The sequence below is a fragment of the Andrographis paniculata genome, unplaced genomic scaffold (assembly GCF_009805555.1).
Source record: "Andrographis paniculata isolate CXL003 unplaced genomic scaffold, ASM980555v1 Contig32END, whole genome shotgun sequence".
NCBI classification, from domain to species: Eukaryota; Viridiplantae; Streptophyta; class Magnoliopsida; order Lamiales; family Acanthaceae; genus Andrographis; species Andrographis paniculata.
In genome coordinates, this window is record NW_026137565.1 from 6,939,269 (window position 1) to 6,965,653 (window position 26,385).

Genomic DNA, 26,385 nt, shown 5'->3' on the forward strand with positions numbered 1-26,385 from the left:
TACACACTTTTATAATTCTACTCCTACTTACGTAGTGGGCGCGTGTAGTGTGTGCCCAAAAGAAACCAGAAAAAGAACAACACAGAAAACCACTTATGTAAGTCACCCATCATTTTAATCGTCCTTTCATTAATCAGCTTTCGACATGTCATGTTTTCGATAAGATCAAGAATCTGTTGCACTGTATACAATTTACCTACCAGGGAAATCACCATTTCATCAAACAGCTACACAATCAAAGCTGATTAGATTTCCCTGACAAACACGGGTGTGAATGATTTAATAATTATGCATATTTTTGACCCCGAGGTAGAATCCCACAGTGGATGTATATATTTATCTTTTTATTATATAATAATTAAATTTGAAAACTAGTAGGTGAAAAATAGCAGCATGTAAATGGTAGTTGTAATAAAAAAAGAACAGGGTCACATGACTACTGGCGTGACCTAATTAGATTCATACAGAAATTCCAAAAGGCAACCGGTAAATATTACTGTTGGAATTGGAACAAGGGTATGGACCGGAAATGGTATTGGTACGCACGTGTAAATTTGTTATTACATGGTAGAAATGTTTGCAGTTTTATCACGCGCCCCTATCTCGCGCGTGAGCTAACCCTGACTATGTCGCTAGTGTAACCTCCGGACCGCACAACCCACGTTAGCTTCGACCAGTCCAGTCAGTCAAGAACTCCGATTTCCCCCCAACAGTGATAATTGCGTGCCTCCTTCCTAACTTGGAACTAGGATGGAATTCGAAGGACAAATCTGGTGTGGCTGAAAATCAGGTGTTCTTGAATTGAAGTTGAATTTAATTCAGTTTGAGCTGTTTGTATGTTTTTGTTCTTTTAATCCTCCATTGTCTCAATAAATTGCAGTTTTTGGTGAAGCAGGGAAGCAATTCCTCCAATTGATTCTTCGCCGCCGCAGCTCATGCCATGAATCTGAGACAACGCCCGCTGCCCACCCGCGGGGGAGGCGCAAACGCGCCGCCGCAGCAACGCCCGCCGCCCCCTCTCCTCTCCGAGCCCTTCAACATTATCCCAATCCACAGCGTCCTCTCCGACCACCCTTCCCTCCGCTATCCCGAGGTACGCGCCGCCTCCGCTGCCCTCCGCTGTGCCGGCGACCTCCGCAAGCCGCCGTTCGTCCCCTGGCACGATGGCATGGACCTCCTCGACTGGCTGGGCCTCTTCTTCGGCTTCCAACCCGACAGCGTCCGCAACCAACGGGAGCATCTGGTCCTCCACCTCGCCAACGCCCAAATGCGGCTGCACCCGCCGCCCGCCGCCCCTGACCGCCTCGACCCGGGCATCCTCCGCCGCTTCCGCACCAAGCTCCTCAAGAACTACGAGTCATGGTGTTCTTACCTCTGGAAAAGATCTCAGGTCCGTCTCCCCAAGCGCCACAACCCCGAGCTACAGCGCCGCGAATTGCTGTACGTATCTCTCTACTTACTGGTATGGGGCGAGGCTGCAAATCTGCGATTCGCCCCAGAATGCTTGTGCTATATATATCATCACATGACTATGGAGCTTAATTACATTCTTGATGACCATATGGATGAGAACACCGGGCAGCTTTTCGTGCCCTCTACTTGCAAGGAGTTCGGTTTCTTGAATGATGTAGTAACACCTGTTTATGTCACTATCAAGAATGAGGTATCCAGGAGTAGGAATGGGACAGCCCCCCATTCTGCCTGGAGGAACTATGACGACATTAATGAGTATTTCTGGAGTAGGAGGTGTTTCAGGAAGATCAAATGGCCTTTTGATTTGTCTGCAAACTTCTTCTCGGCTGATCGGGAGAGGCGCGTGGGGAAGACGGGGTTTGTCGAGCAGCGGACGTTTTGGAATGTGTTTAGGAGCTTTGATAGGTTGTGGGTGTTGCTGATACTGTATTTTCAGGCTGCTGCCATTGTTGCTTGGGCAGGGAGGTCGTATCCGTGGGAGGCGTTGGGGGATAGGGACGTGCAGGTGGAGCTGCTTACGGTATTTATTACATGGTCTGGATTGAGATTTGTTCAGTCGATACTTGATGCAGGTACTCAGTATAGTTTGGTTACGAGGGAGACGAAGTTGCTTGGTATCCGAATGGTTTTGAAAAGTATGGTAGCTATGACTTGGGGTGTCGTGTTTGGCGTTTTCTATGCGAGGATATGGAGTCAAAAGAATTCCGACGGATTTTGGTCGGACGAGGCGTACCAAAGAATTTATATGTTTCTTAAGGCTGCTGGAGTTTTCGTCATCCCTGAAACACTTGCTCTGATCTTATTCATCCTCCCATGGATTCGAAATCTGATTGAGGAGACGGATTGGCCGGTTTTCTACTATATAATGTGGTGGTTCCATACCCGAGCATTTGTTGGCCGAGGGGTCAGGGAGGGGCTTATCGACAATGTTAAGTACTCTCTGTTCTGGATCGTTGTGCTGGCTTCGAAATTTATCTTCAGCTATTTTCTTCAAATCAGGCCTCTGGTCGGACCTACTAGAGCTCTCTTAAACCTCCGAAATGTGACATACCAATGGCATGAATTCTTCGCGAGCGCAAACAGAGTTGCAGTGGTGATGTTGTGGGCGCCGGTTGTCTTGATATATTTGGTGGATTTGCAAATCTGGTACACAGTCGTCTCTTCCGTCGTAGGGTCTATTATTGGACTATTCTCTCATATAGGCGAGATCCGTAACATCAACCAGCTTCGACTTAGATTCCAGTTCTTCGCAAGTGCGTTGCAGTTTAATCTGATGCCGGAGGATCAAGTTCCTACTTCGAAGAAAACACTTGTCCATAAACTGCGCGACGCGATTCAGCGCTTCAAGCTCCGGTATGGCCTCGGTCAGCCCTACAAGAAGATGGAATCAAGTCAGGTTGAAGCCACTCGGTTCGCATTGATATGGAATGAAATGATTGCTACTTTCAGAGAAGAAGACCTCATCAGTGACCACGAACTCGAGCTTCTGGAATTGCCACCGAATTGTTGGGATATCAAAGTAATACGCTGGCCTTGCGCACTCTTATGCAACGAACTGCTGCTTGCACTGGATGAGGCTGTCGATATGGCTGATGCATCCGACAGGTATGTGTGGAATCATATATGCAAAAATGAGTACAGACGATGCGCAGTTGTTGAAGCTTACGACAGTGTCAAGTATTTGCTTCTTGAAATCATTAAGTACGACTCGGAGGAACATTCTATAGCTTCGAGAATTTTCGCAGGGGTGGATAGCAATGTTCAGTACGAAAAGTTCACGGCAACATACAACACATTGGTTCTCCCGAAAATACACGCGCAGTTAATATCTTTGATTAAGCTTCTCCTTCAACCCGAGAAGAAAATCGATAAAGTGGTGGATGTACTGCAGGCGTTGTATGAGCTTGCAGTCCGGGAGCTACCGAGGGAGAAGAAGTCGGTGGCTATGTTGAAACAGGAAGGTTTATGGCCTATTGATGAAGACAACGGGGCCAGGCTGCTGTTTGAGAATGCTGTCAATTTACCCGATGCTGGCGATGCTTTTTTTAACAGGCAGTTGCGTCGTTTGCTCACGATTCTCAACTCTCGGGATTCGATGCACAATATCCCGAGGAATGTCGAGGCAAGAAGACGGATTGCCTTCTTTAGCAATTCGCTGTTCATGAACATGCCTCGCGCGCCACACGTCGAGCAGATGATGGCCTTCAGTGTCCTGACTCCTTACTACGACGAGGAAGTGCTGTTCGGGAAAGAAGCCCTCAGAAAACAGAATGAAGACGGCGTCTCCATCCTGTTTTATCTGCAGAAGATCTACGAAGACGAGTGGAATAATTTTATGGAGCGGATGCGGAGGGAAGGGATGAAAGACGACTCGGAGATATGGAAAAGCAAGTCGAGGGATCTTCGACATTGGGCATCCTACCGTGGCCAGACGTTGTCGCGAACAGTCCGAGGAATGATGTACTACTACAGGGCGCTTAAAATGCTTTCGTTTCTCGACTATGCTTCGGAGATGGACATTCGACAAGGATCGCAAGATATCTATGGGCAGATTTCGCAGAGCAATGGGAATATGCAAGGCTTGGGTAACGGTCCGAATCCGCAGAATCTTGCGAGGGCTGGAAGCAGCATCAGCTTGCTTTTTAAGGGAGACGAGTTTGGAACGGCGTTTATGAAGTACACTTATGTGGTTGCCTGTCAAATGTACGGAGTTCATAAAGCGAAACGCGATGACCGTGCTGAGGAGATTTCGAACATGATGAAAAACAACGAGGCCCTTCGAGTTGCTTATGTGGACGAGGTTCATAAGGGGAGAGAAGAGGTCGACTACTATTCGGTGTTGGTGAAGTACGATCAACGATCGAAAAGCGAAGTCGAAATCTACCGTGTCAAGCTGCCTGGCCCTTTGAAGCTTGGGGAGGGGAAGCCGGAGAATCAGAACCATGCGATTATATTTACGCGCGGCGATGCTGTGCAGACGATCGACATGAACCAGGACAACTACTTCGAGGAGGCGCTCAAGATGCGCAATCTGTTGGAGGAGTTTAAGATCAACCGTGGCATTCGGAAGCCTTCGATATTGGGCGTTCGGGAAAATATATTTACAGGTTCGGTCTCGTCCCTCGCCTGGTTTATGTCTGCTCAGGAAATGAGCTTCGTCACGCTGGGGCAACGCGTTCTTGCGAATCCTCTCAAGGTTAGAATGCACTACGGCCATCCTGATGTCTTCGACAGGTTCTGGTTTTTGACCCGAGGCGGCATCAGCAAGGCTTCTAGAGTGATCAACATCAGCGAAGACATATACGCCGGATTCAACTGCACGTTAAGAGGCGGGAATGTGTCGCACCATGAATACATCCAAGTAGGTAAGGGACGAGACGTCGGATTGAATCAGATCTCCATGTTCGAGGCCAAGGTTGCGAGTGGTAACGGCGAGCAGGTCTTGAGCCGGGATATATACAGGTTGGGCCACCGGCTTGACTTCTTCCGAATGCTATCTGTGTTCTACACGACGGTGGGATACTACTACAACAACATGATCGTGATCGTCATGGTCTATTCGTTTCTCTGGGGGCGTCTGTACCTCTCCCTCAGCGGCGTCGAGGGCTACGCCAAAAATGCCAACGACAATGAGGCGCTTGGTGCGATTTTGAACCAGCAGTTTGCTATCCAGATCGGCATCTTCACCGCCCTTCCGATGATCATGGAGAATTCGTTGGAGCGAGGATTCCTTCCGGCTATTTGGGATTTCATCACGATGCAGTTCCAGCTCGCTTCGTTTTTCTATACTTTCTCAATGGGGACGCGGTCGCATTTCTTCGGGCGGACAATACTTCACGGCGGAGCCAAGTACCGAGCAACTGGGCGTGGTTTTGTCGTCGAGCACAAGAGTTTCGCGGAAAATTATCGTCTATATGCCCGCAGCCATTTCGTGAAGGCTATTGAGCTTGGAATCATTTTGATCGTCTATGCCTCGACCAGCCCGATCGGTGAAAACACATTTGTCTACATTATTATGACGATATCGAGCTGGTTCCTCGTCGTCTCGTGGATTATGGCACCCTTCATCTTTAATCCATCGGGATTCGACTGGCTGAAAACGGTGTATGATTTCGACGACTTCATCAAATGGATATGGTACAAAGGGATTTTAGTTAAAGCCGACCAGAGCTGGGAGACGTGGTGGTACGAAGAGCAGGATCACTTGCGAACGACGGGGCTTTGGGGGAAGTTGCTCGAGATCATTCTAGATCTTCGATACTTCTTCTTCCAGTACGGGATTGTTTATCATCTGAACATAGCCGGTAATAGCAAGAGCATCGGCGTTTACTTGCTGTCGTGGATTTATCTGATCGTGGTCGTGGGTATTTATATCGTTATCGCTTATGCACGCGACAAATATGCTGCGAAGGAGCACATATACTACAGGCTGGTTCAATTCCTCGTGATTGTGTTAACGGTTCTTGTGATCGTTTTGCTTCTGCATTTTACTCGGGTGACGGTTATCGATTTCATTAAGAGTCTGCTGGCATTTGTCCCGACGGGATGGGGAATGCTGATGATCGCGCAGGTGCTGAGGCCGTTCTTGCAGTCGAGCTTGGTGTGGGATACTGTGGTGTCGTTGGCTCGATTGTATGACATGATGTTTGGTTTGATTGTAATGGCGCCGCTGGCATTCTTGTCGTGGATGCCGGGATTCCAGGAGATGCAGACGAGGATTCTTTTCAACGAAGCGTTCAGTCGGGGACTCCAAATTTCGAGGATTTTGACGGGGAAGAAATCGAACGTCGATATCGACAACGACTGAGGCTGAGATTGAGGATGAATGCAATGATCTTTGTCTTAGGCAGGCTGTAAGTAAGTTTCTTTTAAGGCAGTAAGTTACAAAGTGTTGTTTATTTTGTTGCACCTCTTATGGATTTGGACTTTTTTTTATTGCAGGATGGATTTTGGGAAGAAGAAATGATCAGATGAGGAAGGAGAAATGATGCTTGTTTGTTTGATTTGATTTCATGTATTATTTGGGATTTGTACATAACGTAGTTACTGTCCCCTGTATCTCTCTGCTAAGGTTTATTGATTAGTGACTCCTGTAGTTTGTTTATTTGTATGTATTACCGCAATCACAGATTGTAGCCATTGGTAATTAATTAATTAGTTTGAATATAGAAGTAGCAAATAAAGTTATGGAAGTAATGATATGCTTATTTAATTAAATATCTATCATTTACCTACAATTATAATGTCAGCATCATTATCGCTTGATCGTAAATATAATTTTATTTTTTATACTCACACGTCACAACCAAACAATAAAATAAATAAATATTTTCTTAAAAAAAAAAAACAAAAATACAAAAAAATCTCCATTCACACTACAGCAACGGCTGCCCTATGCAAGCTCGAAAAATTCTTCAAGTCGACAGTGAGCATCGACGCCGTCGGCCGGGGATTCCGGCCGGCATATTTCTCCGCCGTCAAAGGCCGCCGAGGCGGCGCCGTCAGGCGCTCGCAGGTTCTCAGCCACTTGGCCTGCATGTAACGATACTTCCTCCACGGCGCCATGTGCATTTTCTTCTCTTTCATACACTTCTTCGCTGCGCCGCACACAATCTTCAACAGCTCCAGCAGCCTTTCCATTTTTCCGACGAAGACTTCCGGCAACCTTTTCACCAGATTGTCGTACTCTTGGTGTGTCCGTGCCATCTCGAACTCTCCGCGCAAATTCAACTCGATTATTACCCTCACTTCCTTCTTCGGATTCGATCTGTCCATTACGTCTACAAACGTGTGTTCGCCTGCGCAGAAATTGACCAGACGACTGTGCGTTAATGGCGATGTAAGAAAACATTTGGAGTTATGACAGAAGTTGTGAAGAAGAAGAAATTAAGTGTGTTCTTACCTGAGGGTATGTCGGCGGAGTTTTTCCATTTGGACTTGCAAATCGCGCTATCGAAACCTGCGTTTTGGAGGCGGCGGCAAACCGCCTCCATCAGACATTTCCGGCAGCCGCCGTCGAATCGCCGGCCGCCGCAGGAGCATACGGTCCCCGTGGACCGTGCTTCGCTTACTGCTTCCTTAGTGATGCTTCTGATTCTTAATTCCAACGACGTCGTTCTTCGTATTGTTGACTGTAAGAATTGGGGATTCACAAATTGTTAGGGTTCTTATGCGGACATTAGTTTACCAAATCCCCAATTTCTTACTCAGACCGGAAACCCTATCGGACACAATTCGAGATGATCTGTTGTTTGAAATTCATTCAATTTTGGACAAAACGGGAGAGATGATAAAAACTTACTTGCAACAGGTGATGTTGACTCTCCCAAAACCGATTGATTTCATCCCTCCGATTGTCTTCTTCGATTTCTTCGTCTTCATCTTCATCGTCTCCGACGCTGCTCGTCGGCGACGTCCCCTCAAACTCTTCGCTCAGAAACTGAAAAACGGTGTCGTCCGACAAGTTGATCGCCGGATCACCTGAAACATGGATTTCCCGGCTGTCGCACGTCAGAATCCGGTGGCTTATCTGAGCTCTGGACATCTCTCCGGCGACCGTGTTGTTAAACGATTTAATCTAATGGAATTTCATTTACGGCAAGTGCAGGCGGAGGCTGCTTAAATACCGCGATTAAGTGGGCCCCAAAAGTCCGACGTGGACACATGGATGAGGGTGTCTCGGATTAGACAGCCTTGACCACGTCAGCCACGGGTCAATAATTTCATCGCTTTGTGTCCGTTTTGGATATATTTCGAATATTCCGATTACAAAAATAAAAATTTTCTATTGCAATTTCGTGTCGTTATCCTATCCTAATCCGTGCGCCATGGACCACCACGATTTGGATTGTTATGCCACGTGGCAAGATCTGTGACGTCGACTGTAGAACTTATCCGATGGTGGTAGTGGGGCCCATATACATCATTGACAGTACTTACGCGGCGCCAGGCTCGTGGTTTTTGTTTTCCCGCGGGTTCCTGGCCAACGTCGCAAAACGACAAGGGGTATTATCGTCTTTTGACGTGGACAATAATTGTTGGGTTGGGTTGGTCACTTCATTAGTGTAGAAGCTGCGAATATATGCCGCTAAGGGAATTAGATATATATATTTGAGTGGGTGGATTCGCAATTATTATTATTATTATTTTTTATTTTTAATGTTATTTTATTTTTTGGGACTATTATTTATTTAATGTCTGTAATAATAGTATTCATGTTGGTGTTATTTAAATTGATTAAAAAAATTTCGAGATAGGAACATATTCGCTGAGCTTATCCAAAATGAGTAGTTTTTCAGCATATTTTAGTAATTATTTATTTACCTGCTCGGATTAATAAATACTACGTGTTTATTATGTTTTGGTATACTAAATAGACAAATACATATGTATAGTCAAACAGTTTTTATTATTTTTATATATTATGATTTTTTTGTGGCCAAAAGTTTATAATTAATTCCGGGTAGACAACGATAAGACTGATACTGTAATGATATCTGCTGTTCTTACATTTGTGGCTGTAACGTTGCACTTGAGGGACCAATTTGCATACCATTTAGATATGGATCAGCCTATACCCGATATCATAAATAAATAAATAAATAAATAATAAATACAATTACTTAATTTCATATTAAATATAGATCACATATATGAAAGAAAAATGTTAATGGTAATAATGACAATTATGCAAATCTCTCTCTCTCTCCCCTTTTTAGTATTATTAATTTTTTTATAAACTTATGTAGTTCGTTTATTGTTAAAAACATTATCTATTCATAAATTTATTATTTTCATTTTAACAAACAATATTTTTATCATTATTTTTCTACTTATTTCAATATTTTTTCTCATCACTAGTTAATAATTTTTTTGTTATATTTTAATAAAAATATTATTATGCTTAAGTTTTTTGTTAAGGCAAAAATTCATATGGACCCTCTATTATGCCATTGGATTAATTAGCTTAATGATTGGGTCAATTGATTTGACTCAACCAGCATGACGATGATGATTTGATCTAATTAGTACTCCCTCCGTCCCATATATTTTTGGGTGTGTTACTGTATATACGAGAATTTAGGTAAAATATAATGAGTAGGTAATTAAGAAGTGTATTAGTAGAAATAATTATTATTTAGTAAAAATAATTATATATTAAGATTTAAAAAATTACAAAATTTAAAAACTTAAAATGTGATTAAAGTGGATAATCATATTTCCAAAAAAAGAAAAGATAAATTATATGGAACAGACGAAAATAAAAAATAGGAACAAATTATATAGGACGAAAGGAGTATATGTTTGTAATAAAAATAATACATATTAATATAATATATCACATATTTTTTGATAACATATTATATAATTATATGTTACATAATATATTATAGTTTTAGCAATAGTACGGTAAACAGATTATTCAATACAAAATAATATATAACACACACAATAAATGTGAATACTATACACATTATATAATCTTATGCAGTATAATATATAACTTACGCATTATATATTTATATATAATACAATATATGTTATTTGTCTCGATTAAATGCTAATTGTTTTAAAGTAATTTGCTAATTTAATCCTATCTTATGATAAAATATTAATTATTTTAATCAAATCAACATTTAACCATCCCCTCTGTTACAAAAAAATTGATATTAGTGAGATTATTGATATCTTTGTGATGCATAATTACGTACTGATTTGGCTAAATCTACAGTCAAATAACCAGCATAGAATTACGAGAATTTGATATTAGAGAGAAGATTGGCGTCTGTGTGATGCATGGTGTAGACAGGACTGGAGCGGTTTAGGACACGAGCGCTCTCATGACATTCACGTGCTAACACGTGCGTCAGGGCAATAGCGCCACACAATTATTGGCACGTGGCAAAATTAGGCTAGGCACATGAATGTATGACTGTGCTCGATCGATTCCAGACGAAGGCATGGCCAATATTGATTATTTATTGAACTAAATTTCAGTATTGTGACGTGGAAAGATAATAATTTTATTATTATTATTGTATCAATTTTGCTATTGAAGAAGTCACTCGAATTTAGAAATTTCGAAACATTTCTAGAGTTAGTTAGTTAAGAGTCGTGTCTGTCCCGTCCGGTCTGGTGGGACTTGGACTGCTGCAAGAAATGCAGACCTGGACCATCTGGGCCTATTGATCCGGGACCGCAGTTTAAATTATTATTAAAAGAAAATTAACAAAATATAATTGGGCTATACTTGTTAAGTTCAGTTTAAATATATGGGCCGGCAGGCTGCATTTCGGTCCGAATATTTTATACCATGGGCCGGGTCTATTTTTTTTATATATAAATAATAAAATATTCAATTATAATATTTTACGAGAAACGTACTCCGTACTATACATATTTTATGTACTTATTTGATTTTTGTTTTTAATAAATTCTAATAATATAAAATTGTGACGGTGACAATATCATTAAATTGCTATCCTTCAATTTCATTAAATTGCGTGTCTAGAAAATACAATTTCGTTATCATATGTCAACTTTGAAGCAATCAATTAATGGAAATTCAAATATGTTTCTATAATCAATTATCATATAGTCTTATTGAACATACTAAAATTATAATAATAATAATAATAATAAAAGAATAATTTATTGGATGAATATATCAAAGCACAATTGAAATAACGAAAACACCCATCGAATAAAACCATCAGCGAACAGCAGCAGTAACGGAGACTGAAGGACACCAAAACGACTGCGTTTTAGTCGCCCGCCCCATGTTTTCCCCTTTCCGGGAGCTCAACAAAATTTCTGTGTTCGCATTCAATTCTCAAACCACTATAAATTCAGAACCACGAATCCTGTATGTCTGCAATTCAGTGAATTCAAAATCTCAATTTCCGATGGCCTCGATTGTGCTTCTCATATCGGAGCTTCTACGCCACGAAAATGTCGAAAACCTAATAAATACCTATCCAGCTTATCGCGAGCCGCCGCCGCCGTCGTCTGTAGACACCAAAGGAGCTGCCAGGACCGGTGGTTCCGCGAGATGCCGACCGGCTGAGCGTATGATCTACGGCCAGGATCAGTTCCAAGAGGAGCTGCCGCGGTTCTCGGTCGAAATAGTGTGGCCGTAAACGACGTCGTCTTTGCATGCTTTTAACCTAACCGTTGTTAAAATATCTTCGTCGTTTTACAGTAACTATTTTATTTATATAAATACACCATTTTCGAGCTCTCAATAAATGTTTCGGGTAAAGATTTATTTTTTATTTTTATTTTTATTTTTTAATTTTATGTTATTTATCATTGATCCAAATCCAAAATAAACACAACAAAACGTGCACACGAGACGTGTGTGGTATCACCAAATGTAGTCTGGGCTCAAGAAAATAAATTGTATGGGCCGTGGGCCCAATGAATGATAAAATAAAGTGCATCTCTACATCTGAAATGCAAATAAAAAAAAAAAAAAGAAGATATATTCGCCTCAATAATTAAAATAGCACTAATGAATACGACCACGTGAGTGTATATGATGCCTTGTAGTTTTAATTAATATTTATGCTTCTTGAATCTTATCTTGCTCAAAGAATCCAATAAAAATGTCTGTAATAATAATAATAATAATAATAATAATAGTAATAATTGGATTCTCTTCTCCACCCCTAACAACAAACATTTGGTAGATTTGGCATCTAATAACAAACAAACAAAACAAAACAGACAAAGCAAAAAATATGTCTGCTGTGCTGCAGTCTGCCCAAATACGGCCGAAAAGTAGCCGGGAAGGAAGGTATTTACATTGTTTTGAATTTCATTTTCCGAGAAATATAAAATTAATATTTCTATGGAAAAAAAAAAAAAAAAAACATTCTTGTATTAGATTATTACATACTATTTCTGTTCCTGTTCCTACACTGATATGGGTTTACATAAATTATTCTAAAATTATATGTATGATACAATCTAATTAGCATATGGATTATCAATTACTATGTGTTTAAAAAAAAAAAAGAACCTATAAAAATAAAAAGCGTAGGAGAGAAAGAGATGCATAATGCGATTTGTGTACGTGTTAACGGGACAGTGCAAATAGCACAAAATCGTGCTACGTGACACGCGACTATGGCTCGTCTCCCCAAAATCGCATTTTAATTTATATATATATATATATTTTTATTAATAATTCCAAACAATTGCCGCTTCGAAGCCCCTATAAGAACACTCTTCCTGCAGCACTCTCTCTACTAACAAAATTTCACTCTGCAATGGCTTCTGCTCTCCACATTTCCCTGCTTCTATTGCTCTCCGCCTCCGCCGTACACGGCGGCGCTCAAGAGCCCGCTCCGCCGCTGGCCCCAGCCCAACCTCCGCGCCACCACCACCACCACCACCACAGCCACCCGCCTGCCTCACCCCCATCCCACCCCCCTTCTCCTCCCCCGGCGCACCCGCCGGCCGCTCCGCCGGTGAAGCCCCCGCCGGAGAGGAAATTCGTGGCGGTGGAGGGCGTCGTGTTCTGCAAGTCGTGCAAGTACAGAGGCGTCGATACTCTCATGGGGGCCAGCCCCCTTCCAGGTCGGAATCCTCTACCCCAAAGCTTCGAAAATTTTCCTTAAAACCCTTCAATGGCGGTCCGATTTAATTTCAGCTGGTTGTCTTATTTATAATTTCAGGGGCGGCGGTGAAGCTGCAATGCAACAACACGAAGGCGGGGCTGGTGGTGCAAGGCAAGACCGACAAGAACGGCTACTTCTTCTTCATGCCGCAGAAGCTGACGTCAGCCGGGTCCCACAAGTGCAAGGTCTACATAGTGTCGTCACCCCTGCCGGCCTGCAACGTCACCACCGACCTCCACAGCGGCGTCTCCGGCGCCATTCTGACACCGTCGAAGAAGCCCCCCGCCGCCGACGCCAAGAAACTGCCCTTTGTGCTCTTCACCGTCGGGCCCTTCGCCTTCGAACCCCACAAGAAATTGCTCTGCCATTAATTTTAATTTTCCATGAGTTTCTGTACGTACAGTGGTTTCTTTGACTTCCTTACTACTGTTTGTCCGATCGATCGATGATTAGCACCCTCTAATGATGTCTGAATTTACGTGGGACTGTCTTTAATCTTGTGTTTGAAACCCTAATTAGAGCAAATTGAATAAAGAAAAAGATTGGATTTTGAGACTGTGTTTGGACAAAACGAGCAGAGATAGCGACTTTTCATGGCAGTGTTCTAACACTTCCCAACGTATACTTCTGTTTTGGAGAGAGAAAATGGAGAGAGAGAGAGAGAGAGGGGTAAACAGTAATAATCAATCATATTCTCCATTCTTTTAATGAAGGTGGGTTAAACTGTTAAAGTGGATAAAATGGACAGGCTTTGTCACGTGGTCGGGACAATAATTTCTTTACATGATAGCATTGCCCATGCTGTCCTCTGTACATTTGTTTCCTAATTTGTTTCTTTATATTTTGGGCCTTGTCATATTGGGCCAAAGTTACGATTTTATTATATGAGCCCACTAGCAATCCACCAATTCATGGGCTCTATGTGAAATAAGCCCATCCAGAAAATGACCGTATAAAATGACTATTAAGGGCTGTAATTTGATTACGTTTGCCAATTGAGAACGTCAAGAAAAAATATAATAATATTTATATCAATATTAGAAAGTATAATCATACTTTTTCTTGGAGGGTTTATTGAAATAATTAAAGACTTGCTAATGATTTTAACCTGTAACCCTTTAGGGAAATTTCTCTTGCAATTGACCACTTTTTGTTATTCAAACTTCAGCCCCACTTCCAATGTTCATTTTTTTTTTAAAAAAAAAAGATATAAAGACAACTTTTTACCAACAGTTGGTTAACTTATTCTATTTGGCATCAAGTGTTCATAGTTGAAAATTAAGGTTAAATATTAATTATGTTGGCTGTCAAGGTGGAATGATTTTTAATGTTATCTTATTTATTCAGACTATAGAGTGGGTTGGTTTAGTGTTTGTGGAATGTTATGTTGTTTTGGTAATACTTTCTTTTAACCTTATTGGAATAATACACTAGATTGGATCAACCAAGAATCATCTCATAATTTTATATCTTGATAATGATTATTAATTATTATTATTATTATTATTATTATTATTAGCTGCTTCAGAAAAAAACAAATAAAATGTCTACTTGAAAGTACCCTGCATTTGGACTCATGACTTTTGTGTATGTAATAATAATAAATTAATTGAATTATGAAAATGGTGGGTTTGAAAGTGAAAGCAAAGAGTATATTCAAATGGGAATATGGGTTTTAAATTGACAATTTCTAATTGCTTATATCCCCTCCCCACCACCTTCCTTGTTATTCTTGTAAGCACCCGGGACTTCGGCACCAGAATGATCCACGCCGTCGACTGGATATGGTCCACGCCACTACGGAGTGGGATCTGACTAAGTTCGAAGTCCGGGTGCATATACTACTTTCCTAGTCAGACCCAATGATATTAGTACACGTGGAATTAAGTCAATTCAATGACCACCCGTTTCCTTTTTTTAATTTCTTGTGTGCTTAGCTGGATTTTTTCCCTTTAAATTTAAAATTTTGTTATGAATACAATATTTTAAAAAAAATTAATATGTTTTTATAGGAAAAATAATAATATATTAGTAGACAAAGTCTTAAGAGTATGTTTCTTTATCCATTTTTTTTTTTTAGTTTTACTATTTTAACAAAAAAAGATTTTAATGAAAGTATTTGCAATACTTTATTTTATTTTATTTTTGTAATTAAATTAAAGTTCGAATAGTAAAGATAAATAATAATAATAATCGAAGTGATAACCAAATATCAAGCGAATAAATTGTTGATTTATATATTTTTTAGTTTAAACAGTCGACTTAAGTTCAATTTATAGATAATTCGACTAAACTCGTCAGTAATAGCATATTTGTATTATTTTATATATTAATATAACATATAATTTTTTTTTTATCCAAATATATATTTTTAATTAAAATATTCTAGTATAATAAATTATAAATAGAACTAAATATATTTAATTTATAAGCCTAACAGAATGTTTTTTTTTTTGTTTTGTTTTTTTTTTCACGTAAAATTTTAAATATTAGTATTATATTAATGTGTAGTTTAAATAAAAATAGAATAAAATATATATTTTTGTCAATAGTGTGTATTGGTTATTGACAATAGTTAAGTTGTAAAAATATTTTGAATAATAGTATACTTACTATATAGAAAAATAAATACATAGTACTTCATTTCAGGACTATTCAAAATGAAAAAACACCTACTTTTCTTTTTAAGGGACCGCGAGAGTATTAAAAATTATATAATAAGTATAAAATTCGAATATAATTGCGCAAGTTCAAGTTTTATTATAATATCCTGGAGTTCGATCAGTGCTAGACTAATTCGCATGTATAATAAAATCAAGTAGACTGAATAAACTATTAATGTCAATAATATGTTCATATTTTTTTTGAAAATCCTGCTTAAAAAACTATAGAATTAAATGTAGAATGCGCATGAATAAAGGCAAAAGTGCACTGATAGAATTTGTGTTGACCGATCAGTATGCGGACACTACTTGATTAGCATGGCTTGCTGGTTAGGATCTTACATTTAAAGCTGGACAATAGTTATTCATGGTTATTTAACAACTCTAAAAACTTGTATATTGATTGGAAGGATTGTTACCATAAATGTTTGGTCTTATGGCAAAAGGGCCATACTTTAGATTTATTATTAATATTCGTATGAAATAATTTAAATTTAACGAAGAAAGTTAGAAAATTAATTGGACCAATTAGTGGCAACTCACTAAACGCATTGCTTAAAAAGTAACGAGTAATAAATTAATAATCAGATTGGTCCCCATACGCTATATAAAATAAAATAAAATAAATTACATTCCTTTTTTATTATTATACTACTAACTAGTATTTGTTCGATGCATGAATTTTATAGAATAATTGAAGTATTATTTTAGATATTATTTAATGAATCTAGTTTTTTAAAAAATAATAAAGATGTTGGTAAAATTCAAATATTAGAGTAAAAGCTTGACCAAGTACAAAAATAATTTCCAATTAATTGTTAAGTAATAAATTACATAATATGTCACGCGCCGTAGCGCGAGTGGGTGTACGAGAGTTGAACCAGAAATACACAGCCAAGCATTTTCATACCAAACCAAAGAAAACACAAGAAGTAATAGTAACGCAATATCACCAAATTTCCTATTCTTATTTATTTATTTATTTAATAATAAAAATAATATATATATATATATATATCTAAGTTATTATTCCTCCTCTCCTTTAAAGTCTCTACTTCTTCTCCAAACTCAAATCAGACCCAACAATGGAGAACTCCGCAGCAGCAGTTGTTCAGGAAACCAGAAACCAAACCCTAATTCCGTCCCCAAATAGTCGGAGCTCCAACAGCTCCAGCAACAGTAACAGCAACAGCAGCACCAGCGCCAATGGCGGAGGCCTGCACAACCGCCCATCGCCGCCGTCGACGATTCCGATGACCAGATCGGACCCGAGCAACCCGTACCCGACGACCTTCGTCCAGGCGGACACCTCCTCTTTCAAACAGGTGGTCCAAATGCTAACCGGGTCGTCCGAGACCGCCCGCACCGCCGCCCGGCCCGAACCCGCTCGGAACCCTATCCCGCCAATGAAGACCGGGCTCCGCAAGGACAAACCCGCTTCGAAGCTCTACGAGCGCCGGAACAGCCTCAAAAACTTCAAGATCAGCCCTCTGGCTCCCGGCCTCGTCAACGCCCGCCCCGGATACTTTAACGGGTACGCCGGCTCGCCCCGACCCGCCACGCCGGAAATTCTTTCTCCAAGTATTCTCGATTTCCCGTCGCTGGTGCTCAGCCCCGTGACGCCGTTGATCCCCGATCCCTTCCACCGCACGGGCGGCGGAGCAGGCAACAATTGTGGCAGCAGATTGGATACGGCGGCGGAGGACAAGGCAATTAAGGAAAAGGGGTTTTATTTACATCCATCTCCGGCGAGTACTCCGCGGGATTCGGAGCCCCGACTGTTGTCTTTGTTTCCGGTGACCTCGCCGAGAGTTGTGGGTTCAACCGGCGCCGCCGAGTCCTGATCAGTGAGTTCGAATTTCTTTTTTTTTTATTTTGGTTAATCTTCTTTCTTTTTGGGCGTAGCTATGTGCTTTAATTTATCAAGCTGTACCATTCCTCTACATGTCGAAAAAAAAAAAAAGAGAAAAAAACAACATATGATTGGGATGAGCAAACGATGTTGTGTCATAGTAATTGTTGTGTAATTGGGAAAAAGGGATGAGTGGAAGAAAAGAACAGCCACATTTGATCTCCATGGATGGATCTTTTCTTCAATTTTTTCTCTGCAATAGAATAGATTATTCCCTGAATGGATTTTCTTTTCAAGAAAAAGGGTTTTCTGTTTGACTGTTTCTTCCCAAGTTTGTCAAAGTATGTCATCGAGCTGGTGGAGTGACCTCGTTGCCAATTCACGGAATTTTTAGGCAAAAATAACAAACTTCGTGAAGTGGTGCACATGATAAAGCAAGGGGGGGCGGTGGGCCCTGATGATGCCCAGATGGATCTAAACAATTGGGCGCGTGGGGCCCACACGCATCTCCCAAGAATTACTGAGGAAGGAAGATATGGGTGTTTTTTCAAAAGTGGAGAAGGGTTAGCTGTCAGTGGATGAGTAAAAGAAGGGAAAGGAATCTTTAGACTCTTTTGTTGTTTCTACGATGGAGGTGGAGGTGGAGTTGGATAGATGCCAAAAGATTGCCTGGCACGAGGTTTACTATGTAATGAAAGCACATTCTTGATTTCTTATATCACTGTTTTTTGATCATTAGAAGAAGACGACGGGTATAAAGATCGGGGTGGAGGTCTGCAACCAAAATTTTATTTTATTTTATTTTATTTTTTTAGTTTGGAAAATTTTGTGCCAAACAAGGCTCTGCTCTGTTTGAATGCATCATTTGTGGGAGATCCATGGACGCGAGCTCCCATGTGCATCGCCGCCGTAGATGGTGTGGGGTCCACGCGTGAATGGGATTGACTCTGTGTCGGAGCTGAGGGCCCGGACCCGCTAAATTACGTCACGTATTTGAATCTCTTACGGCCATTACATTTTCACCAATCAACTAACCGTTCATCAAAGATGGGCAAGAAAAATAAACTCACAAAAATTTTATTTAAAAAAAAAACAAAGCTTTATGTGGAACCCTATGTGTACTAATCGTAGCCATTTAACTTCTTTAGCATGATAATGCTCCTGATAATTCACTAGCAAACTGTACAAAGACATAAAACTAAAAATTAAAAATTGCATGTTGAATTGTTGATTCTTGTCCTTAGAGCGAGTCTCATTTTCTGATAATTGCTGTAATGTCCCCTCGGATTCTCACAACTATTAATTGCAGTTTACGGCTTGGTGTGGACTAATTGAGCCCCATTTAATTATATAAAGCTTTTAATTTGACTTCCATATCATTCCATTTTGAAAAAGAAAAAATTAATAAAAAAATACATCAAGTTGGAAAAAACACATATTCCATCATCATCATTTACCAAGTGCTTGGAAAATTTAGTGGATTGGCAATGCGGGCCCTGGAGAAGAGAATTCAAGAAATTGACCCAATCGGTGCTGTCCCTTTGAATTCCCTTGGGCACTATAAATGCAGCTTTTGAATTGGGATGCAGTGAGGAGAAATACATGATATGCCCTTTTGACCTCAGGGAAGAAAGTTACTGTTAAGGGGGGACCTTGTTAGTGGACAGATATTAGAAAGTGATGCAGATGTGGGGGTGACAATGGTAGTGAGACTCGTGATGATGAAACCAATATATATATATAGTTAGAGAGAGAGAGAGAGAGAGAGAGAGAGAGAGAGAGAATAGATGGAGAGTTGAAGTTTCAATGTTGTGGGGGAAAAGAAACAAGAAAACAAGGATGGTGGCTTCTGCGTTTTCGTGTGCTTTTGTGGGGCTTCGTCTGTTTTCTTTTCTCTGTTCATGTGGGTGTTTATGAATTATATTTCTGTTGTGGCCCGCCATTAAAGCTCAAGCTCATTTCATGTTCCTGTATTTGGCCACCGCCATTTCTGCCCAATTAGCTCATTATCCTTTCACCATGAAATTTAACCCTTCCCCATTTTTGAATGTGAAAAATCATTTTTACTGCTACTTTTACCCAACAATTGTCAACTATCTCGGAATCGAATAATTTCCATGGAGTTTAGTGAACGGGTCACAGTCGGACACACTGTTGCTTGATTAGTAGATTGGCAGAGATCGTCGTCAGACATCGCTGTCGCCTGTCTGCAATAGGAGAGTCACTATTGTAATGTAAAATATTGACTTGGTATTCTTCTTCTTCATCTTTACATCTGCTCATCTTCATCTTCTTCCTTGGGCCCTGACAGCCCAACACCTCCCACTACTTGATCGCCTAATAATTCTGACCTGTGTATGTATGTCCCTGTGACAGCAAATAATATTTTAATTAATTTAATAATTAGTTTGTTGATTTGTCATGGCGTTTAATCGCAGGCCCATCATGCTTGATTGTGCGAATCCCTAATTCTCCGACACACGCGCCGCCTCCATCCTCCGTATAACGGTGCACCGAGATCTGGACCTGAACATGGAGGCTGGATCGGCGAGGAAGGAGGGTTTATCCTCTGCTGAAGCAGTCTTGTTTGGTGCCCTAGCTCCTGGCGTCAACGTTTGTGCTAATTCTCTCCATTTATCACTTATTTGTTTCTTCGAACAGATTCAGATTTGGCGATTCACACAAAATTTTGATATTTTCCGGCGAAAATTTTCAGGGTCCGACTTGGAACACGCTGAAGATCGCTTTTTTTATGCTGGGGATGTGCCTCGCTGCGATGCTGGGTTTAGCCTTCTCTTTTAGTGATTCTTCGTTGATTTTCCATGTCACGTTCCTTCTTCTGATTGCTGGCACCCTTTTCTTCCTCCTCTGCAGGTTTGTAGGTTCATTCTTATTATAATTCGTATGAATTTTGACGCAGAATTTACTTTTTCTGCCATTGTTTTTGTATTCCATTTTTTAGGAACCAAATTGAAGAGTGATTGAATTAGGGTTTTGCATAGTATTATCCTTAGCTTTCTGATTGGCTTGAATTGGGGCTTTTAACATTCTTACAGTGAATTCTGTGTGTTTCTTCTGAATTTATGTGAATCAGTAATCTGTAACAAACAGAGAGGAATTTGTAACAGTAGCTGTATGTTTCCTCCAATCAAGTGTAGTTTGAAGTCTTAGTTTCGTTTCTTCGATTGGATTTTTCTTCAATCTGCTATCACTCCCAATGTTGCATTGATTTTCTGCATTTGAGTATCATCAATCCCTGGGTTCATCTTCTGGATGGGTAATTGTATCAAAAGATTCTTCTGATTTCTAGTTTTGAGCTGTTAATCTACAAGCCTTCAATGGAGTTTCCGCACTACAAGCAGTGGGCTGTGCATTGCTTGATTTTACCAAAACTACAGACTTAGAATTTCTATGATACTTAGGATGATCTATGATGTTCTGTAAATCCATTTCTAATACATTGGTTATGAAATACATCGTTTGAAGTATGGATACCTGGATATGTTGAATCGAACATTCTCTCGATGAGTAAGTTTCTAAACAATTCTTTCTGTGTGCTATGCAGTTTTCTTGCTCAAACTGGTCTTGTTTCCGTTGAGCAACAAATGCAAGAAATTGGGATCGAACCTAAAGATGCCGGCGACAATCAAAGCAAGAAAAGTAGTTGATTTTTTTCAGAAAGTAACTCAATATAGTTTTGCAACTGATACACTCATTGGATTCATTTTTGAACTGAAGCAAAAGCTTGTTTACAGTAAGAGTTTCCGCCTTTCAAAATCTCTCCTTTTTCACTAACAATTCGATCTTTTTGGCCGTGGCAAAGGAGAAGCAGAAACTCTGTTCTTCAACACGAAAGAGAATTCCCCTGTTGTCTCATGACTAATTCAAAAAGATTACACGGTCCGGAGGAATGCTATGTGCAGTTTCTAACAGAATGGATAGATTTCGAGGTCCCATAGTTTTATGTACCCTTCTCGGCCCACTGATCCCAGCTTCTTACAGTCAGGGGAACCAGCGCGCGCCAAATAAGCAGCGGGATCGTCCAGGTTTGGAAACCTCATCGAAAAAAATTTCCTATCTGGTCTCCACACGTAAAGCGCCTGCAAAACAGATGCATCCCGAATAATCTAATCTGCGTATGAATGAGCCGAAGATTTAAGGTTAATAATACCGTCGAGGATCCCAGAATGACAGCCTGGTAACCCACGCCGTCATTGTCTGGGGCGCTGAAGTATGCGCACGATGACAGTGGAAAGTTGGGATGCGGTAGAACGTATAAGCTTGCTCCGCCATTTTCAATCGACCAAATGTGAGCGCGCTCTTTGCACAGAGATGCGAGGAAACGACCCGAGGGGTCCCAGCTTAGAGAAATTACGCCTGCCGTGTGCCCCTGAAAATCGAGCAAGTCAAGAACACTTAAGAAAGGTGTAAGCCGCGCGACGCAGGTGCTTACCTTCAACTGGTGTTTGATTTTCTTAGTTTTCCAGTCGATTAAAATGACGTTCTTCTTGATGATAGTCGCCAAAAGATCGCCTCGCGTAGGCTGGAATCTCACCACTATATTAGCTCCCTGTCAATTGCTGAGATTCAGAACTGCGACGAATATGATGATCTTAAACAGAGAATCGCGGAAACTGACCTCAAGAATCTGGTAATAACAAGACATTGAGGCTGCATAATTCCAACACCAGACTGTGCTATTGCCGCGGAGCCAGCACGCGCTTAACTCTACCGGATGCAAATCTGCAGAAATTGCGTCGTGACGAGGAGGAGTAGGGTGTCGAACAGCAGTTGGGTTCATGTACTTGGGACGACAGTGAGCCTATAACGTTAACAATGAAATTATAACCAAAACCGAAACGGAAAGAAACAAAAGTTTAGAACAACATCGTACATACATTTGCATCGAAAATGTTGATGGATCCCAGGAGGGAAGCAGTTATGAAAATATTTGAGCCAGCAATTGTATCGGTTCTGAATCGAATGTCTGTTATAGGTCCCAAGTCATTCTTTACGTTAATCATGGCTGACATTCGGATGTCCCAAAGAATCAACTGTCACAAAAAAGAAATTCAAACCATCTGTTTATAACAAGAATTCATTTATACAAATTATGCTCAGGCTGTGAGTAGAAGTGCAAGAATTAGTAGTAATGGAAGATAGATGATCAGGTCAAACTCAACTCCATTGAAATCTGGTCCAGTAGCAACTATATACTCTCCTGCTTTCGAAATATCACAGCATGTCAGCATTTTATCGATCGGGCCCAAAACTTTGATTTGGGGAATTTTAAATCCTGCAATGACAATATGTAATCCAAGAGGGCATTTGTTCATTCATTCAGAAGATGTGCTAACTACTGAATAATACAGCAAGAAAGTATGTTATAAATTGATTGATTATATACGTAGGGGTCGAGACTTGCCTATGTAATAATATTGTGTCGCAACTCTATGTCGCACTCTAACAATACTGCTCTCAGATGTTGTATATGCATTTTTCTTGAGCAGATCATCATTGATCAGAGCTGAAAAACTTTCTGGATTTTGGTCAACGGTTGTATTTGGTGGGTCATCTTCTTCAGGAACTGTACTTGGTTGCTGATTATCATTCTCAACAGTGTCTACCTGTGTAAATGTTGGAAGTGTGATTTTTCATATAAAATTAAGCAATGGCACGAACTACGTACTAGCAGGCATCTGGAATTAAATGACGACAAGAGTATTCAAAATCAAGAAACCCTCAAGAAAATAAAAAAAAAAGAAACCCTAAAGAAAATCAAGATTGCAACTGATATGGCATTCGACTTTTAAAACGGCTTACAGTCTCGTCCTGGTGTTCTGGAATTTCATCATGTTGATGGAGAGGATCCATTTCAGTTGTGATGTAATGCAAGTGAGATCGATGATAAGTGAAGATGATTGGAAGAATTCTGATTCTTGAAGAGGATAAGAAAAGAAAAGAAAGGGTGGATTTTGAAATAATGTTGAAGTGCATCTGCAGAGATATATGGATTTGAATGACAATGCCATGCAAATGCAATATTTATATTGGAACAACAAAAAACATTCTCTTAGGGAGATAATCAGAAACAGATTATATTCTGGTATAAAATAAACATTATCCAATTGGGCTAACTAAATAATAATAAATGATTAATCAATAAATTAAATTTGGTCTTGATCGTTTCTGTCTATAGAAAAATCCAGAATAAAATTACTATCCCACTTAAGAAATTACTGGTATTTTTGGGATGAGGGTCAAGAGGAGGAGAATCCCGATCAAGGTTAGTTTTTGTTAATAAGTTTTTAGTAGAATTTGATTGAGATGAATTTCATAGATTAGTTCTTGTGCAGTGAATGATATAAGGCCAAAGGTTTTATTCGAAAGCCAGTTTTGGAATACTTGTGTGATAAATCATGGAAGGTTTTATTCACAAAATGAATCGAAAGCCAAGCAAAGGAATGAAAAGATTTATGCATATGCACAGATTCTCTTGAAGCAGAAGCTTGTTTATACAGTAAGAGCTTCTTCCGCCATTGAAATTCTGTCTTTTGGGGAGTCATGGAAGGTGGTTGATCTCCCATAGCCTCACGAACCCTTCTTGGCTGACTGATCCCATCTTCTTACAGTGAGGGGAACCAGCACGCGCAAGAAGAGTAAGAGGACTCCTCTGATCGGGAAACATCGTATATAAAACTTCTTCCTTATCTGGTCTCCACAAGTAGGCCCCCTGCAACAACAACAACAATAGTAATAATAAAATAAATAAATTAATACCATTAATCACCATACCTTCGATGTTCCCACAATGACAGCCTGCGGATCCACAGTTATGTCATTGGCCGGGCCGGTGTGGTATACACACGATGTCATTACAGTGTCGGGAAGGTAGAGCGTGTACATGCACGCGCCGCCATGTTCAATCGACCAAATCCGAGCGGAGTCGGTGCTCACAGATGCAAGGAAACGGCCTGAGGGTTCCCAGCTTACACAAAGCACGCCATACCTGTGCCCCTGAAAATCGATCTAAGAATTCAGTCGACAAATTTTAATTAGGACAAGGTGAGTAGCCACTGCTAAATTACCTCCAACAGGAGTTTGATTTTCTTAGTATTCCAGTCGATCAAAACGACGGTCTTCCGAATGATGGTCGCCAAAAGATCGCCTCGAGTAGGCTGGAATCTCACCATTCCATAAGCTCCCTGTTGCACCATTGTTGCATCATCAGAGCTACTTTAGAAGATGATCGATCTTTAACAGAGGATCGCGTAAACTGACCTTAAGAAAGTAATAATAACTCGAAATAGAGCCTTCAAAGTTCCAACACCAGACCCTGTCATCGCAGGAGAGCCAGCATGCACTTAGCTTTACTGGATGCAAATCTGCTGAAATGGCGCCGTGACTAGGAAGAACAGAGTGGCGAGGAAGAGTAGGGTTCATGAACTTAGGACAATGAGCCTGTAATAGAGTTAACAATGAGACTGACTGTCTGTCTGACTCACTACAAATAATCAAATGAAAAGCAAAGTCGAATACATACATCTGCATCGAAAATGCTAATAGGTCCATCAAACGAAGAAGCTATGAAAATGTTTGAGTGAGCAATTTCGTCGGTCCTGAATCGAATGTCTGTTATATATCCCTCGTTAAGCCCGACGCCTCTCAGAGTTGAGTTTCGAATGTCCCAAAGAATCAGCTGTCACAAAAAGAAAACAAGAATTCATACAAATTATGGTCGAGCTGTAAGTAATGGATGATAATGATCAAACTCAACTCCATCAAAATGTCCAGAAGCAGCTATGTAGTCTCCGGCCTTGGAAATATCACAGCTTGTAAGCATTTCCTTGATCTGGCCAATACTTGCGATCCGTGAAATTTGAAATCCTGATAAGATCATGTGCTAACTACTGAATAAATACAGCAAGAATGTATATTGATAGTATGAATTGATTATTATGTAGGGATCGAAACTTGCCTAGATCATAAAATACATCAGGATAATTTTGATCTACACTAGCAATACCGCTCTCACATCTTGTATATATATTTTTCTCGGGAAGATCACTATTCATCAGAGCTGAAAAGCTTTGTGCATTTGGTGGGACATCTTCCTGAGGAACCATACTTGGAGAAGAAATATCTGCTTGCTGATTATCATGCACCTGTACACATTCAAGATTTCAGGATTCGAAAAATTCTACTAGTCTGAAACAATTAATTACTGGAACCAACTGTAGATGCCAAGAGTATTCAAAATCAAGAAATTTTCTCAAGAAAATCAAGATTGCAACTGATCTGGCATTCGACTTTTAAAACTGCTTACAGTCTCGTCCTGGTGTTCTGGAATTTCATCATGTTGATGGAGAGGATCCATTTCAGTTGTGATTTAATGCAGGTGAGATCGATGAGAAGCGAAGATGATGGAAGAATTCTGATTCTTGAAGAGGAAAAGAAAAGAAAGGGTGGATTTTGGATTAATGTTGAAGTGCATCTGCAGATCAGATGGATATATATATATATATATATATCTCTTTCAGAAACAGCTTATGGAAAACATTTGTGATGATTGACAGAATAAACTCATGACCTCAAAAATAAAAACAGTTGATAATTTTTATTCAATTAATTCTGGTTAGAATTGTGAATTTTGCTAAATAGTTTCAGCTGTGACTTGTAAATATCTTGGATTGCACAGTTTTTATTATACTATTATTAAGAATTAATTTAAATGATGATATGTTTGTACTTTTGATAACAATGATATTTAAAA

At 40.1% G+C, this 26,385-nt stretch overlaps 6 protein-coding genes and 1 non-coding gene across 11 annotated transcripts; 5 read left to right on the plus strand and 2 right to left on the minus strand.

Moving 5' to 3' along the window:
* Positions 1 to 444: 444 nt before the first annotated feature.
* Positions 445 to 6,858, plus strand: LOC127247950 (callose synthase 11). Of its 3 annotated transcripts, none has more exons than XR_007837952.1 (3): positions 445 to 790; positions 881 to 6,330; positions 6,415 to 6,858. XR_007837952.1 is itself a non-coding variant. In XM_051270044.1 (3 exons), exon 2 carries the CDS (start codon positions 941 to 943, stop codon positions 6,278 to 6,280), a length of 5,340 nt encoding a protein of 1,779 aa, XP_051126001.1. In that variant the 5' UTR covers positions 445 to 790; positions 881 to 940; the 3' UTR covers positions 6,281 to 6,326; positions 6,415 to 6,858. The 3 variants fall into 3 exon arrangements, 1 of the variants encoding a protein (XP_051126001.1); XR_007837953.1 differs by having other exon boundaries at positions 896 to 6,330; XM_051270044.1 differs by having other exon boundaries at positions 881 to 6,326.
* Positions 3,920 to 3,998, plus strand: LOC127248183 (small nucleolar RNA J33). The gene has a single exon (XR_007838038.1). It is a non-coding gene; the product is annotated as a small nucleolar RNA J33 (small nucleolar RNA).
* Positions 6,728 to 8,074, minus strand: LOC127247952 (uncharacterized). The gene is made up of 3 exons (XM_051270045.1): positions 7,775 to 8,074; positions 7,376 to 7,604; positions 6,728 to 7,271 (listed from the first exon to the last, which is right to left on the minus strand). Exons 1-3 carry the CDS (start codon positions 8,015 to 8,017, stop codon positions 6,844 to 6,846), a joined length of 900 nt encoding a protein of 299 aa, XP_051126002.1. The 5' UTR covers positions 8,018 to 8,074; the 3' UTR covers positions 6,728 to 6,843.
* A 4,640-nt stretch (positions 8,075 to 12,714) lies between these two features.
* Positions 12,715 to 13,650, plus strand: LOC127248037 (non-classical arabinogalactan protein 31-like). Its single transcript, XM_051270174.1, has 2 exons — positions 12,715 to 13,056; positions 13,155 to 13,650. Exons 1-2 carry the CDS (start codon positions 12,747 to 12,749, stop codon positions 13,466 to 13,468), a joined length of 624 nt encoding a protein of 207 aa, XP_051126131.1. The 5' UTR covers positions 12,715 to 12,746; the 3' UTR covers positions 13,469 to 13,650.
* A 3,144-nt stretch (positions 13,651 to 16,794) lies between these two features.
* On the plus strand, positions 16,795 to 18,793 carry LOC127247547 (VQ motif-containing protein 4-like). Its single transcript, XM_051269435.1, has 2 exons — positions 16,795 to 17,607; positions 18,007 to 18,793. Exon 1 carries the CDS (start codon positions 16,846 to 16,848, stop codon positions 17,602 to 17,604), a length of 759 nt encoding a protein of 252 aa, XP_051125392.1. The 5' UTR covers positions 16,795 to 16,845; the 3' UTR covers positions 17,605 to 17,607; positions 18,007 to 18,793.
* A 758-nt stretch (positions 18,794 to 19,551) lies between these two features.
* LOC127247548 (uncharacterized) lies at positions 19,552 to 21,370 on the plus strand. 3 transcript variants are annotated; one of them, XM_051269436.1, is made up of 4 exons: positions 19,552 to 19,862; positions 20,051 to 20,225; positions 20,329 to 20,486; positions 21,178 to 21,370. In XM_051269436.1, the coding sequence occupies exons 2-4, from the start codon at positions 20,145 to 20,147 to the stop codon at positions 21,278 to 21,280; spliced, it is 342 nt and encodes a 113-aa protein (XP_051125393.1). In that variant the 5' UTR covers positions 19,552 to 19,862; positions 20,051 to 20,144; the 3' UTR covers positions 21,281 to 21,370. The 3 variants fall into 3 exon arrangements, with proteins under 3 accessions (XP_051125393.1, XP_051125396.1, XP_051125395.1); XM_051269439.1 differs by having other exon boundaries at positions 19,847 to 19,967; XM_051269438.1 differs by having other exon boundaries at positions 19,854 to 19,971.
* A 2,639-nt stretch (positions 21,371 to 24,009) lies between these two features.
* Positions 24,010 to 26,047, minus strand: LOC127247978 (transcriptional corepressor LEUNIG-like). The gene is made up of 8 exons (XM_051270096.1): positions 25,939 to 26,047; positions 25,591 to 25,777; positions 25,390 to 25,499; positions 25,156 to 25,311; positions 24,894 to 25,073; positions 24,701 to 24,817; positions 24,408 to 24,629; positions 24,010 to 24,345 (listed from the first exon to the last, which is right to left on the minus strand). The coding sequence occupies exons 1-8, from the start codon at positions 25,987 to 25,989 to the stop codon at positions 24,175 to 24,177; spliced, it is 1,194 nt and encodes a 397-aa protein (XP_051126053.1). The 5' UTR covers positions 25,990 to 26,047; the 3' UTR covers positions 24,010 to 24,174.
* Between the last annotated feature and the right edge of the window lie 338 nt (positions 26,048 to 26,385).

Excerpts from the sequence above, each read along its gene's own strand:
- LOC127247978 (XM_051270096.1), bottom strand. The coding sequence starts at position 25,989 with ATGGATCCTCTCCATCAACATGATGAAATTCCAGAACACCAGGACGAG. Across the intron at positions 25,778-25,938 it reads CAGAACACCAGGACGAGACT|GTGCATGATAATCAGCAAGC; the intron begins GTAAGCAGTTTT and ends GAATGTGTACAG. Across the intron at positions 25,074-25,155 it reads TTAGCATTTTCGATGCAGAT|GCTCATTGTCCTAAGTTCAT; the intron begins GTATGTATTCGA and ends ACTCTATTACAG.
- LOC127247548 (XM_051269436.1), top strand. The coding sequence starts at position 20,145 with ATGGAGGCTGGATCGGCGAGGAAGGAGGGTTTATCCTCTGCTGAAGCA. Across the intron at positions 20,226-20,328 it reads CCCTAGCTCCTGGCGTCAAC|GGTCCGACTTGGAACACGCT; the intron begins GTTTGTGCTAAT and ends GAAAATTTTCAG. Across the intron at positions 20,487-21,177 it reads CTTTTCTTCCTCCTCTGCAG|TTTTCTTGCTCAAACTGGTC; the intron begins GTTTGTAGGTTC and ends TGTGCTATGCAG.
- LOC127247547 (XM_051269435.1), top strand. The coding sequence starts at position 16,846 with ATGGAGAACTCCGCAGCAGCAGTTGTTCAGGAAACCAGAAACCAAACC.
- LOC127247952 (XM_051270045.1), bottom strand. The coding sequence starts at position 8,017 with ATGTCCAGAGCTCAGATAAGCCACCGGATTCTGACGTGCGACAGCCGG. Across the intron at positions 7,605-7,774 it reads GTCAACATCACCTGTTGCAA|TCAACAATACGAAGAACGAC; the intron begins GTAAGTTTTTAT and ends CAATTCTTACAG. Across the intron at positions 7,272-7,375 it reads CTCCGCCGACATACCCTCAG|GCGAACACACGTTTGTAGAC; the intron begins GTAAGAACACAC and ends ATTTCTGCGCAG.
- LOC127248037 (XM_051270174.1), top strand. The coding sequence starts at position 12,747 with ATGGCTTCTGCTCTCCACATTTCCCTGCTTCTATTGCTCTCCGCCTCC. Across the intron at positions 13,057-13,154 it reads GGGGGCCAGCCCCCTTCCAG|GGGCGGCGGTGAAGCTGCAA; the intron begins GTCGGAATCCTC and ends TTATAATTTCAG.
- LOC127247950 (XM_051270044.1), top strand. The coding sequence starts at position 941 with ATGAATCTGAGACAACGCCCGCTGCCCACCCGCGGGGGAGGCGCAAAC.